This window comes from Andrographis paniculata, unplaced genomic scaffold (genome assembly GCF_009805555.1).
Source record: "Andrographis paniculata isolate CXL003 unplaced genomic scaffold, ASM980555v1 Contig46END, whole genome shotgun sequence".
Lineage (NCBI taxonomy): Eukaryota > Viridiplantae > Streptophyta > Magnoliopsida > Lamiales > Acanthaceae > Andrographis > Andrographis paniculata.
Window position 1 is genome coordinate 391,178 of NW_026137580.1, and position 14,503 is coordinate 405,680.

At 34.4% G+C, this 14,503-nt stretch overlaps 3 protein-coding genes across 15 annotated transcripts; 2 read left to right on the forward strand and 1 right to left on the reverse strand.

Annotated features, from left to right (window-relative positions):
* Positions 1 to 329: 329 nt before the first annotated feature.
* On the reverse strand, positions 330 to 7,660 carry LOC127252325 (protein BRI1-5 ENHANCED 1-like). 11 transcript variants are annotated; one of them, XM_051276455.1, is made up of 10 exons: positions 7,503 to 7,659; positions 7,354 to 7,403; positions 5,903 to 5,973; positions 5,146 to 5,253; positions 3,446 to 3,981; positions 2,137 to 2,525; positions 1,832 to 1,936; positions 1,206 to 1,724; positions 862 to 1,063; positions 330 to 779 (listed from the first exon to the last, which is right to left on the reverse strand). In XM_051276455.1, exons 6-10 carry the CDS (start codon positions 2,294 to 2,296, stop codon positions 635 to 637), a joined length of 1,131 nt encoding a protein of 376 aa, XP_051132412.1. In that variant the 5' UTR covers positions 2,297 to 2,525; positions 3,446 to 3,981; positions 5,146 to 5,253; positions 5,903 to 5,973; positions 7,354 to 7,403; positions 7,503 to 7,659; the 3' UTR covers positions 330 to 634. The 11 variants fall into 11 exon arrangements, with proteins under 11 accessions (XP_051132412.1, XP_051132413.1, XP_051132409.1 ...); XM_051276456.1 differs by having other exon boundaries at positions 5,859 to 5,973; XM_051276452.1 differs by lacking the exon at positions 5,903 to 5,973 and having other exon boundaries at positions 2,137 to 2,425; positions 7,503 to 7,660.
* Positions 7,661 to 7,799: 139 nt separating this feature from the next.
* LOC127252326 (uncharacterized) lies at positions 7,800 to 9,391 on the forward strand. Its single transcript, XM_051276462.1, has 7 exons — positions 7,800 to 8,031; positions 8,163 to 8,219; positions 8,336 to 8,464; positions 8,531 to 8,609; positions 8,739 to 8,831; positions 8,936 to 9,049; positions 9,127 to 9,391. The coding sequence occupies exons 1-7, from the start codon at positions 7,874 to 7,876 to the stop codon at positions 9,178 to 9,180; spliced, it is 684 nt and encodes a 227-aa protein (XP_051132419.1). The 5' UTR covers positions 7,800 to 7,873; the 3' UTR covers positions 9,181 to 9,391.
* A 534-nt stretch (positions 9,392 to 9,925) lies between these two features.
* Positions 9,926 to 13,295, forward strand: LOC127252327 (protein cornichon homolog 4-like). Of its 3 annotated transcripts, XM_051276465.1 has the most exons (6): positions 9,926 to 10,254; positions 10,385 to 10,471; positions 11,610 to 11,791; positions 12,662 to 12,784; positions 12,871 to 12,930; positions 13,039 to 13,295. In XM_051276465.1, exons 1-5 carry the CDS (start codon positions 10,183 to 10,185, stop codon positions 12,896 to 12,898), a joined length of 492 nt encoding a protein of 163 aa, XP_051132422.1. In that variant the 5' UTR covers positions 9,926 to 10,182; the 3' UTR covers positions 12,899 to 12,930; positions 13,039 to 13,295. The 3 variants fall into 3 exon arrangements, with proteins under 3 accessions (XP_051132422.1, XP_051132421.1, XP_051132423.1); XM_051276464.1 differs by having other exon boundaries at positions 9,936 to 10,254; positions 12,871 to 13,295; XM_051276466.1 differs by lacking the exon at positions 10,385 to 10,471 and having other exon boundaries at positions 10,058 to 10,254; positions 12,871 to 13,295.
* The last annotated feature ends 1,208 nt before the right edge of the window (positions 13,296 to 14,503 follow it).

Here is a 14,503-nt window from a genome sequence, read left to right on the forward strand (position 1 = left end):
GTTCAAGCCTCACGCTGAGGTCAAACTTGAATTTAAGCCTAACGAGCCGAGCTCAAGGCAGTATTTTGGCTCGAACTCTTAACGAGCCGAGCCGAGCCGAACCTGTACCATTAACAAGTTCGAATCGAGTTCAAACAACCAATACTCGAACTCGTTCGGTTTGTTTAACAGCTCTACCTTATTATACCAAACAAAGCCTTCACACAAATATTTACCAAGAGACCTCTCTTAAAAATTATTTTAACATACAAATCAAACATTTATTTTCATCTAAAATCATAGCTACTAAAACCACTAGATAAAAATACCAAACAACACTCGAATCAGGATACTCTCAATACATTTGCCGCAAGGTTCGACAAACATTTTATTACAAACAAACAAGCAGGTTTAATACAATTCTCCCATGAGAACCAGCACAGCTTGGTTTCTCACACGATTTATTCAACACACAGACACATATATGTATGTATATACATACATATAATAAGCAAACATACAAACAGTCTTATTACAACACTACCATGAGAACCACCATAGCTTGGTTTCTCACAAGATTTATTCCGCACAGACACAGACAGATATATGTATGCATATAGTATATACACACATACATAAATTGAACATATACCTTTTACTCGGGCGGGAGGAAATAGCCAGTCCTGGTGCAACTCTCGACTGCGCCATCGTACATTTCTTCAAGCCCATAGTTGTAAGCGAACCCCAAATCAGAAAGCTTTCTTGTCGAAAGTGTATAGCCTCTCGCATATCCCAAACACCTGCACCACCGATTTCTACCTTCAGTAAAATGATACGACAACAAAAACACTGAAATGAAAACAAAATTGGACAATGACTTACTTAACAGGAGGCGTTGCGATTATGCTTTCAGGATACCTGTAGCAAAGAAATTCATAGAGCTCACCGGCTGAAGTTTCGACAGCAGAGCAAATGTACCTCCCAGATGCTGAGGGGGTCTCCAGGAGAAAGATGTGAGCCCTTGCCACGTCATCTACGTGCACAATATCAACCAATGATATATACTTGTACTGGCGCCGATCCCCTGCACCATTTCAGAAAAATTGATAGCTTCAACCAAAGCAGCAATATGAAAGAATTTTAATGTTTAGGCCCTTGAAATGGATTTGAGGACACAAACATAAGTAATTAATCATCCTTAAGTGGAAGTTTTGTTAAGAACTTACGGAAAAGCATAGACATCAAGGTATACACGGAGCCAGGGCATGTGGGGGTAAGGAAGGGGCCGTGTATCCAGCTGGGGAGGACACTGACAAATCCCATCCCATTTCGCTCGGCAAATCTTTGGGCAGTCAATTCTGTGTAAGCTTTGGCAGCTGTGTACTTAGCAAGTGAAAGCTGCGATAAATAAGCTACAGACAGTTTACACAGTGTATTTTCATCCACGACGCCTGAATACTCGTTACCAAACATCACAGTGATTGCTGCTGATGTGTACACAACTCGTTTCACTGTTTCAGCATCGACACAGCATCGCAGAATCCCTAATGTAGCATAGGCAGTCTGTTCGCACACCTCCTCCACAGTCAATGTTTCATCAGCGACCGTTGGATGAGCAACCAGAAAGACTCCGAAACACCCATCAACTGCTGCTCGAAAACTTTCTGGATGGTCCATGTCTGCCTCATAAATCGTAAGCCTTTCTCGTGCACCTGGTAGACTTCTGAGAAAGCTCACATCCACACCTGGTAGACACTAGAAAAGTGAGTGCTGAAACCAGAAAAAGAAGCAAAATTAAGAAAATCAAAAGGAAGGCAAGAATATGCAGTCGTAATTTCTCTGTCCTCTGTACCAAAATATTGTTGTCCGGTTGAGCAGAAAGAATCCTCTTCTAGGGCCCGTTTCCCAGTGAAAAGGAGGTTGCGAAGTAATCCATATCCCCAGTTAGACATCATTCCTGCATATATATCAAAATTAGAATCGCCATTCCAGCAGCCCATCCAATCTGGCACTACACACCACCCGGCTTGCTAAACTATGAATCGCATCTAATCATAGCCACAGATTATTTGAAACCACAGCATATTTCTTCATTCAAATTCATTGAAATATTGCAATAGAACTTCAAGGGGATGAAATATTTTAAAAGAGGCTAACCTTGATGAGATCTCACAGTTGTGTTGACTGAGTAACCTCTTTCAAGAAGCCTCTGTATCATCCAAGATGCCAGATAGCCTGTTCCTCCTGTCACACACACTTTCCCGAACTCCATCGCAATCCCTTTCCCTTTATCCGCTCTTGAACTGCTCATCACCATCGGAGAGTCTTTTCAATCCCTCTTCTCAAATTACAATGGTAGGTGAAAAGAAGAGGGCTGGGTTTTATACTATAGACGGTTAGTCTTTCGTCGAAAACACGTCATTGCTCTGCACATCACGTGATTGCTCTGCACATCACGTGCCAAAACTTTTAATGCATATGACGTCGCGCATGAATGAAACGGATGGTCGCAGTCGGTCACATCAATAACGTGCATCCAGAAACGCCTAATAAATGATGGTGGTTGGATTACCTCTCTATTTACTCGCTTCTTCAATGATAAAAACTGAATACATTGAATGTATCGACTTATGAAACAAGAGGTGTGTTTGGTTTGCATTTCAAACCAAAATCACCACTATTCAGCACGGTTCTAATAAAAAATCACTATTTCTTCTCACAAAATATCATATAAAAATACTATTTAAACCAAAACTCAAATCAACACTACAATTTCAAATCAAAATCAAACAAAGATAAAAGGAAAGATAAGTTAATAAGATTAAGCAAGCCTAAAAAGCCATACAATCATAAAGGATCCTTGCTTTCACAAAAATATGATAATATGTTACTAAGAAACCACTATCACATTATGAAAGCCACTTATTATTGCCTTTCCCATGGTTCTTTTACTCAATTCTTACTTGGATATATATCTTCAAGTACCAAAACATATAGCTTAATTTTGGTTAGCATTATTCAGAAAGAAGAAAGTGAGTGTTTTCTATATATGTACTACACTAGTGTGGGCATGCATGCATAATATTAGGTTATGATTGAATATCATGATATTATGCAAGAATTGGAATTAAAATGTAACATACACGGATTCGTATATCGCCTAAATTGAGAATGTTTTGTAGATTTAAAAAAGCAATGGGTATGTTCTTTTAACAATTTTTTTTCCGTGTCTTTACAATACAATTCCTACGCTCCCAAAGAGAAACACTATTCCTTAACCCAAAATACCATACTACTATAGAAACACAAACGAATTACACCCAATGATTATACTTTTAATATTTCTATATATATATATAGAAGATAAAACAATATAAGGCTTGTTTGTTTGCTTGCTGCTAAAATTGTAGGGGTTGTAATTTCATAAAAAAAAAAAAATACTTTCCCCACAAAGGCACAAACTGACCTTGCGGAAAATAACATGAAGAAATGATGGTGACTCAACATGACTATATGAGGATTCCATGAGACGGAGCATCTCATCTCCAATAATAATCAAGCATCAAGATTCAAGACCACGCCTGTAATGCTGAAACACTTTATCAGGTAGTTTCCATAGCAATAAAGTCTCTTCAAGGTAGGATACCCAAAGAAAAATATCTCAAACCACAGTTAAAAAGAAGCCTCTTTGAGAACACAGAGCCCGACATGACACATTTCCGTGTTCAACTGCTCTTCTTCAACTTCAAACGCATAACTAGTTTCTTTCAGATTTTCAATGGACTTCATATGTTTGGTATTGATTCCATCTACCCTTCAGCTTTGTGGTTTGACCCCAAAATATCTTTTCTATCATAGATTTTCACAATAACATAACTCAAACCTCATTCAAAGAATTTCCTAGCAGGAGCATTGATGAATGTACCCTCCAGACAGCCTTATCAATCAAAAACTGAAATGAGCAATCAACCACAGGGTAGATCACCCCATTCCAAGCCAAACCTGTCCATGACCCAAGACAATTTCTAGATAAGATTCTGAACAATCCTAGAAATCAACTCAAACCATGATTAGCATCTTTGTAGATGAGTATTCTAATATCATCACATATCATGACAATCTAAAGACTTCATCACAATTGATTAGTGTTGTTTCCAAGACATGTAATGACCAAAAATGTTTATCTTCCAAGACATGTAATGACCAAAAATATTTCATCGAGAGGGAGGTCTCTATATTTTGGATTGTTAAACAATTGATTGTCCTAGCATTTGCACACCATTTAAGAGTTGGTATCCTCTTGGTCATCCTTTATATCCTTGCTGAAACAGTTATGTCTTGATTCCGATAAAATTATGACTTCAGATTGTGAGTCGTGTCAGTATACTAAAGCATCCTTCGGTTCCTTGACTACCCAATTATGAATTTTAAGTCACAAGATTTAAAATCTAATTATATCCTTTCTTCAAGATCTAAAAAAATTTTAAGTTAAGCATGCAGGGAAATTTACGGGCCATCTTTACTTCCTCTGTAATTTACATATTTTCTTCAATGACTATATATCATAAATTAAATTGTGAAGTTAGCAATACTCTATCTATATAGTTATATTCCATCTATAAATTTAAGCATAACCATGTACAAGGAATTTAAACCTCAATATAATGGTGTGAATACTAGTAAAACAATTAACAAGAATGCTATTAATATTATGATACATATCAAATCAGGTCCATCAGGAAAAACCCAATATCATCATATAATTTGATCCTTACTGGAAAATAAAGTAGTTTTTCTATTAAAATTTTTAGATATATGTATCCAAACCCCTCCATCTAAATTATGAAATTGGAATGTAACAATATGCCACATATGGTGGCAGATTTGTCCCTTATCTTAAAAGTAAAATTGGATATACCAAAGAACCGGAATTTTAGTACATCAAACAAGACATTACTGAATTACAATTTCCTTAAATTTCATACTACTAACTTATGACTTGCAGTCTTAATTAGTTAAATTGAGCTACATTTTTCGACTAGAATGATAATTCAACTGGGAAATTTTTCAAAGCATACTACAGATCAGACAAAAGACTTTTACCATGCTTTCATGCTAATGATGTCAATTTTACATAAATAAGAATCCTCTGCAAGGAGAACTTACCAATTAAACACAACTCATGGGATGTTTCCGGCTATCTATCTGGCTAAGAAGCCTGGAATTCAAGCAATTTGGCACATGCATTGCATGTGAATTTCGAAAAGGCCAAACCTAGATTGCATATACGGTCAATAGATGAAGAAGTTTGTATCAAAATAAAAAAGAATACACAAACAGCAGTCCACAAAAATATGCTGAGATTAAACAATGATGGTTGACGGAGTGAGTGCTACCACATTAACATTAAAATGTGTAGGCAGTCAAAGAAAATGTACACATAATATGAAATATTGGCACTTTCTGTTGTTTATAGTTGGAAGTAGTAACCGATACTTAAAATTAGAGCAACATAAGATAGAGGGCTTCTGTTTTGAGGTCTCTAATGATATGTTTCCAATGTATCGTATCACACAGTATGCCAGAGGTCACAATACTTGCAACCTTTGATGCATCATGTTTTTAGATTGGCAGTTAATACAATGCCAGTATGCTAAACTAAATGATATGTAGTAATAAATTGGCTCCAGGTTTTTTTTAATGGAATCACTTCACATAACTCATGCATAAATGGAATATGGAGAAGAATAAGAAGTCATTTATGTGGATTTATCATAGATGTACATCAAGCGCACAAGTTTTAAATCAAAGGCAAAGTTTCAAAAAGTGAAGAAAGATGAAAGCAAAGAATTATAATTCTTTTGAGAACTCAACAATACCGTGATGTATAAGATCATTCTCAAAAAGGAAAACGAGAATTAACTTGATGATTTATTGCTCTTAATTGAGCATCAGCAGGCAAAGTGGGTTCTGAGAATACCTCTCTTCATAATACTGAGAAAAGAACAATGTAAACAATTTCAATGTTACTCACAGTTGTCAATCTTGGATAGCATTGCATAGCGAGCAACCTCTAAAAGGCTATAGCGGGTCAACAGATAGTGGGATGACCACTATTTAAAAATTTTAAGAACATACGTATAAAAATTATTATATATACAAAATTACAATAAAAATATATAAGAAAAATTCATAAATAATCTCATAATTATCATTCAAACCAATAAAATTGCAAAAAATATATAGTCAGTTCATAGATAGTTATAAGAAAAAAATTACACTACAATTACTTTGATAGATAGATAATCAAAGTTAATCAGGTTCAAAATTTGATAAATAATTTTTTCCGCCAGTTTTCATCATCTCACTACTACTCTCGTATAAATTTTCTTAATGTTCTTCTTTTTTGCCATTTTCGTTTATTTTTTTTTGTGTATCTTTGTCAGATTGCACAATGTTTTTTTCCTTTTTAGAACTTAGAGGTAGCTATAGTATAGTCTAAATTTAACAAACAACAGATATAATACTATATTATAAAATCTAATTATCTAAATCTACTTATAATAAAAATTATAATATATTATTCAATTTAAAAAGGACTCCACCGCTCCGCTACAAGCCACCATGCTGCGATTGCGTAAAAGCAGAATTGCATAACAGTGGTAGCGGCAGACTGCCGCTCCACTACACTGTTGTTAGCGCACTATTGAAAGCTATGCTTTACCCCTATGTTGTTTCCAACAACAATTGGAATTGAGCATAGCACAGTAACAGAGTCTACAAACAACATGATAGCCTATCAGTAAAATTGCATATGAGTTGGAAACAATGACATCCCAATCAGCAGAAACAGGGACACAGCGGATAGGATTCATCCTCTCAAACTCTTTAATGCAACTCCTGTGAGAGTTCATATCATACCAAAACAATACAAAAGGCTCACCTAGCAAGCGTATTGGCATGGTTTCAAATGCTGTCAACATTGCTAGTAACTTAGAAACTCTAGTTTAGGTTCAAAATTTCAAGCGCAAGAATAAAAAACAACACAACTTTCATCAAATCTCTGCCTGATATATCTATTGCATTTGACTCTTACAAGTCATGATCAAATTAAGGGGGGAAAAAATCCTGAAAAAAAGAGGCGCACTTTGCAGGAATTATTGCAGAAAAATAGTACCAGTTGTATTTCACAACATGCATTCAGGAAACACAAGTACAACTACTAGGACAGTGAAGACGCAAATTAAATAGGAACCTGGAGTAAGAAAGCCCTAAGAACCAGCACAAAAGTCGCATTCAATCAAAACACAAAAAGTTAGGGCATAAAAAACGAAGACGAACAAAATCGGGGTAGACGTTGAATGATTAACCAACCTTCCTTCCAGATTGATAGCAACGCAAGCGGCGCGAACATCTATATAATCCTGCATGAAATCAATCAACCAATATTCAATCACATCAAATCAGTTGAAGAACTAGTTCAACAAACAAAGTTCGGTGAATAATAAACAAGAAAATCTTACTGCGCTGTGGATTCCATCCGTCCGTCCATCAATTTCCGGCGCCGCGCTTTTAGTCGATGAAAGGCGGTCGGTCGGTCGGTCGGTCACCTGGAAAGGGCAAAATGAAGGCAGGGCTATGGCAACAGTAACAGTAACACACATGATATGTGTGGGTCTGTGGAAATAAAATAAATAAATAAATTCAAAGAAATGGTCAAAGAGAGAGAACTTCCCACACGGTCGCGCCCAACACACGTGCTACATATACATATATACATATATATATTACACACTAGCAGACTTGCAATTGCAGGCATATCCAGAGAGAGAAAGGAGGAAAGGAGGAGAGAGAGAGAGAGAGAGAGAGAGCGAGAGAGAGAGAGAGAGAGCATATGGCTTCTTCCATGGCAAGCAGCAGCAGCATTGGTTATTATTTCTACAAAAGACAATATCCCAAATCATTCTCCAAGATTTCTTCTAATTTTCAACCTCACAACAACGATAATCGCCAGAATCGTCACGAACCCACCCCACCCTCACAGGGTCGCAGGTACCCCTACCCAATTTCATATCTAACTGATACAATGCTGTGCGTTTCTTCTTCTTCTTCTTCTTCTTCTTCTTCTTCTTCTTCTTCTATCTCTAATTCTTTTTCTGCATATTATATGTGTTTGTTTTTAGAGAGATAATCTTGAGGAGCAGTGAAGTTGCTGTTCTTGCTGCCATTTTCCACTTCAGGTATAATACATATTGATTGAATAATTTGGACCTCATAGTTCATCGTCCTCGTCCTTATCCATATAAATCGATAGATAAATTCTAAATCTAAGAAATAATAATGGGGTGGGGTGCAGTGGAAGAAAACCAGATTATTTGGGTGTCCAGAAAAGCAACCCTCCAGGATTGGCCCTCTGCCCAGCCACCAACAACTGTGTTTCCACCTCTGAGAACATCACTGATCTCGCCCACTATGCTCCTCCATGGTACTAATCTTCATCTTAATCTCTAATCTTAATCTAATCTTACTCACAATATTTACTAATTAATAGGAATTATAATCCTGAAGAGGGCCGTGGAGCTAGTAAACCAGTCACCCAACAACAAGCCATGGAAGAGTTGCTTCAAGTGGTACACTCTCTGTCTCTCTCTCTCTCTATATATATAGCAATTAGCAAGACAAGATCAAGTATGTAACTTTGTAGCTCGTCAATTCAATACTAAATGATTTTAACATGATTAAAATGATATTTTTTGCAGATAAGATCGACGAAACCAGACAACTACACACCAAAAATTACCGAGAAAAAAGACAAATACGTTCGAGTGGAATACGAGAGCCCAATCTTAGGGGTAATTTAATGCTAAATACTACATTGCTACAAGTATATAGCATCTTTCTATCTTCCATTGTCTTTCATTTTAAACATTTGTTCATAATAATAATCAACCTGCAGTTTGTCGATGACGTCGAGTTTTGGTTTCCCCCGGGCAAGAAATCCACAGTGCAGTATCGATCAGCCTCGAGGATAGGCAGTTTTGACTTCGACATAAACAGAAAGAGGATCAAGGTATTGAAACCATTGTTGGAAAAACTCGAAAATGTAGGTTATGGTTTATTGAAGAAATATGTGAATTTTGGGTGCAGGCATTGAGGGAGGCACTTGAGAAGAAGGGATGGGCTTCAGAGAATAGCTTTTGATTCAATTCATTACTATTGTTTCTAAAATATGTTAGAAATTACCACTATTTTGTAGTAGTATGTTTTTTATTTTTTATTTTTAAGTTAAACATATTCTAGGAAGAATCGAAATTTTTTGTGTTAATTTTTAGATAAACAAATTTATAATATGTAACAGGAATTGCTGTTATCATTATTTTATTTTATTAAAAAAAAGAGGACATTGTTATCAGTATTTTTTAATACTCCGTGCTTTGTTTAGATATAGATTTTTATTTTTATTTTTTTATATTTTCTAAAAAAATAATAGTACCAAATGAGCGAGAGTTTGATGTATAAAGAGAACATTCATTTTTTAGGATTTGCAAACGCTAATATGCTTTTCATTGTTTTACTTGGACAACCAATGAATTTCAGAACACAAGCGACTCAAATTAATAGTTCATATAATTAATAAAAAGAGCGTGAGAAATAATGAAATAAATTAGCTATAATAATCAATATAATTTAATTTATAAATATATATAATTTAGAAATTTGAAAATACATCTGGTTGAATAACTAAATTAATTAATTGGAATTGTTTCAATTAATTAGGTTGTAAAGATCAATTTAGTAGCTTAACTTTTTATTTGAGTTAACTAACTCAAGTATCTACTGGAACTTTGTTCCACATTTTTAAAAAGAATCACATAATAATGTATTTATAAACCAAATATTTTAATTAAAGTGACGAAAATGCCACCTATACGACGTCGTACGCCAGCCAGAGCAACGGCTTTTGCTATGCAAAAATCAACACAACAACATCGATACGATCATACGACGTCGTATGATTTGCAAAAACTGAAGTAATAGCGTTTTTACCACAGAAACCCGATTTTAGTACAAAGTAAGGTTAAATGGCGACCCACCCACCGGCCGGACCTCGAATCTTTTGCCAAAGTCGCTACTCATGGATTGCGCTTGCGCTGCGCCACTTGTCAATTGCAGTTCCCAAGGAGGTACGGGGAGTGGTCGGCAATGGGGGATCTCTATGCATGGCTGATTTCCTTCCTTCTCCTCGTCGCTGTTTTCGCCCTCGTGCTTTATCAGGTATATTTCATATTCATTTGCTTTGTGGATTTTTTCGATTCTAATCTGCACGAAGGCGAATTGGTTTAACTCAGCTTAGGGCAATCTATTGTGTGATTCTATTTGGTATTGGCTGATTTTTTTTTTTTAGGTTGCGACTGGTTTTTGGAATACCTACGAACTGATTGTGATGGGTGAAGAGGATAATTTGTTGTTTTTGGTGGTGGGGAAATTGAAGGTTGTTTTCTGTGTGTTCTTTTGGAGTTTTATGTTTTGTGAGGTTTGACAATGGCTGAGACTAGGGAAACTGAGGTGGGGGTTAGTTTGTAGTTATGTTGCATTCTGCAGCACAACTATGAAGTTCTAATAAAATTGATTTTGCAGTTGTCGAGGGGTTGTGTGATTAATATTAAGATTTGTTGTACTCAGTGATCCAAGTGATTGCTACGACTCTGTTCTCTAGATTAGCATAGCTCTTAGTTTTTTGGGGTTATGGTTTGAAACTATTGAATGTGGCTTTTGCACTTTGAGAGAGTGTTCTTTTGAAAGCAGTGGGTAGTATATGATGGAATTTATCCCCAGAAAACGTTGATGATGTTACACTGAAATTATAATACTAAATAGTGCCCTGAATAGGGGTGTGTAATGGGTCAAGCAGTGCTCAACTTAAAAACATACTCAATTTAGTCTGAAGCTGTTTGAGTTGCTTTTCTAGTCAATTTCGAGCATCAGGACACTCCACTGGTATTATGATGTTTGAAAGAATGTAGGGTTTGTTTAGCAGTCTTTTGGAAGTGTATTGGTATTTTGTGTTGTTTTAAAAATAGTAGAAAATTGAATGGAAAACAGTTCTTGGATGTGATGTTTTGCAAAATAGTGTTCTTATGTAAGATTTTAAATGAAAATCGGTGATATGATCTTTTTTAATAAATAGTACGAAAATATAGTTGAAAACATAAGCAAACAGTCCCTTAGTAGCTTAAATATATGAAGTTCGATTTGATCTAACCTCTAGCCCAGAGATTTGAAATGCCTTTTATGCTTATATGTGTATCAATGAGAAAATGAGAATGTTATAATATGAGGATTCAAAATTAGTGGAGTTTGAAAGCTTACTATTACTACTAGTGATGAACCCTGTAAGGCACAAGATCTTCTAAATTAAAAGGAGCATACGTAGAGTCCATCAATAATATTTTACTTCTTTTATGAACTAATCAAGGTTTGGTATTAATCAAATTAGGCTATTGCTGGGCCAGGAACTTTTGGAATCCAATCCAATGTATTAATTATTATGTTATTCTTATATTAGGTTTTTCCCATCCTTCGTTTCCCTTTTGCCTTTTTATACTATCGTGGGATTTGTTTTGTTGCAGATCGTGTGCTTGGCTGACCTTGAGTATGACTATATTAATCCGTATGATTCAGCATCTAGGATAAATGCTGTTATCTTGCCAGAGTTTGCCATCCAAGCCACGCTATGCCTGCTCCATCTAATTACATGGCATTGGGGCATGTTCCTGCTGTGCCTTCCATATTTATATTACAATGTCAAGCTGTAAGTCTGTGCTCTCTAATTATATTTCATTTGCAAGAATGACGATGATCTAATGGATTTAAACAATTTTTCTTATGTTTTGGGCATCATTTAGGACTGTGTATATGTCACTTTGATGCTTTGAATGATTTTTGTGGTATATAAAGTTTATTATTTAAAACATATAATATGGTATTTATGCTTTGAATGATTGCTGCCGGTAGATCGACTTCTGCACAGTTGTATTTCGGCTTGTTGTTGGGATACTGATAATAAAGTGTCGTCTGAGAATAAATTGCCAGACTCAGGATGTGGCTGAAATAATCATAACGGAGCAGTCCTGTTTTGTTTGTTTTACATTCCCAAGTTTTCTTCTATATGGAATTTTCAATTGTTAATGTTTGCAATCTTCACAATGAGTGCAAAGTGTCATGTGTGAGGTATGTCTGATCCCGCTAGAGTGATTCAATTGTAATCTAGCTTAAACATATTATTATTTAAATATTTTCAAGCATACTATGATGGGTGGGAGCAATCTGATATAAGCTAGCAGTTAATGGTCGATGACTCTAATTTTACAATAGTTTTTGCTGCTAAAATAAAAATTGATGGAATTTACTCATGCACTCTAGAAACTTTATTGCATAATTTGACCTCAAAATTGCATTCTTTTATTAACGATGGAACCAATTAAAAAAATATACATAGTAGTTCTGTATATTGTTTCGAATCTTCCTTATGGGATCAAACATGTTACAAGGTTCACATGCCCTACAATTACATGCTTCTTCATCTGCATGAAGTTCACACTGAATATGATTTAACAGCTGGAATTTTAAATCATCGCTGTCTCCAAAATGTTATTACAAGTTGGTGCTGGTCTATGCCCAGGTATACTCAAAAGCAGCACTTGGTGGATGTAACCGAGATATTCAACCAGCTTCCCAAGGAGAAGAAGATCCGATTCTTCAAGCTTGGATATATTGCTGTTTTTCTGGCATTATCAATTTTCTGGTACCCATACACTACGACTCTCTCAACTCCCCTTGATTTAAAGGAAAATTTTCTGGATTCTGACAACATATCCATCTCTCCTTCAGGATGGTTTGGAGCATTGTCGAAGATTGACTGTCTATTTTCCTACAATATTCTTGGCTCTGGTTTTATTCCATTCAATCATATCATACATTTTATGACCATTTTATGTTAGAAACATTGCAGAAGTTGAATTTCGCAGAGAGTGAAGAATTCATATCTTCTTGTTCCAGATTCAAACAACTATGGGGATGCCCGACAAGAGGGAGATATATAGCCCAGGTGTGGTTTATATGTATATATATATATATGCATATATATATGCCTGTCTGTCTGTATGTGTGTGCTTCTGGCCTTGCTTGTAGCTTTGGTACATTCTAGTTCAATTTCATAACTTAGTTATGGTCAAAATAGATATATATATATATTCTCTGCAGAGTAATGAACTCCTTTTTTTCTACTATTACAAAGGGTTTGTTTGGTTTTGGTTTGAGTTTGAGTTTTAATTTATATAATATTTCGATGTTATATTATGTGAGAGAAAATAGTGTATCTTTTATTGGAAACGAGGATGAAAAATGTCATTTTGGTTCGGGGCCAAAACCAAACAAATACTTTAGTTGTTAATTTGCTGATGTGCAACAAGTGTATCTTAATTGCATTCTGAATACATGTTTGCTTAATTTAGTTTAATTTATTTCTTCTGTAATATATATTGATATTTTATAAACAAAAAGTCTTGGACATTTCATAAGGAAGATTATAAATATTTGAAAACTATATAATATATAATTAATTATTCATTTCTTATGAACCTATTTTTATATGATCGTCAATTCAATACGTATTGTCCACACGCAAAGTTTGTTCAAGATAAATTTAAACTTATGATAATTTAATGCTCTCTCCCTCCTATCTATCATGTTTATTTTTTTATTTTTGTCATTTTAATTTTTTTAATTTATATATATATTTTTTAAAATTTTAATTATACTAATTAATTATTTTAATTTTAATTTTAATTTAAAATTATTTTTATTATTTTTACTAATGTATTTTTAGTTATTTACTAATTATACTTTTCTTAGTCTTATCTACAGTAAATATGACACTTTAGTCGGGACGGAGGGACTAATAAATAAATAAATAAATAAATAATACATACATTAAAGAAAAACACTCCCATCATTTAGGTGTGTATTCATTATTGCAAGCGCATGTTTTATTTCACACATTTAAATTTATATTTTAATTATTACTTTATTCGACTAAAAAGTTTTACTATTATTTTATATTATAAATGGTCTTAAAAACTCATTGTTAAAAAATTGTTTATGTGCAAAGTTCGTATTGATTGACTTAGGTACTATATACATACATATATATATATATATATACATAAATAATGCATATTTTTTTAAATTTAAATTTTTACAGGAGTGAAATAATCCTTAGGATGATATCAAAATTAGAACATCCCCGTCTGAATCTCACCACCCTCATTCATCATCATTCATGTGCGACATGTTAGGGGTTTCTAAATTATATAAAATAATATTTTTTCTGTCCACTTGTAAAATTTATATTTGTTTTTTGAATTTTTAAATATTAATTATTATATCAAAATATAGTACAAAAGAAAAAAAAAAGGCAAAAATACTTATATTATGTCTTATAATACTAATAAAATGACGTTTA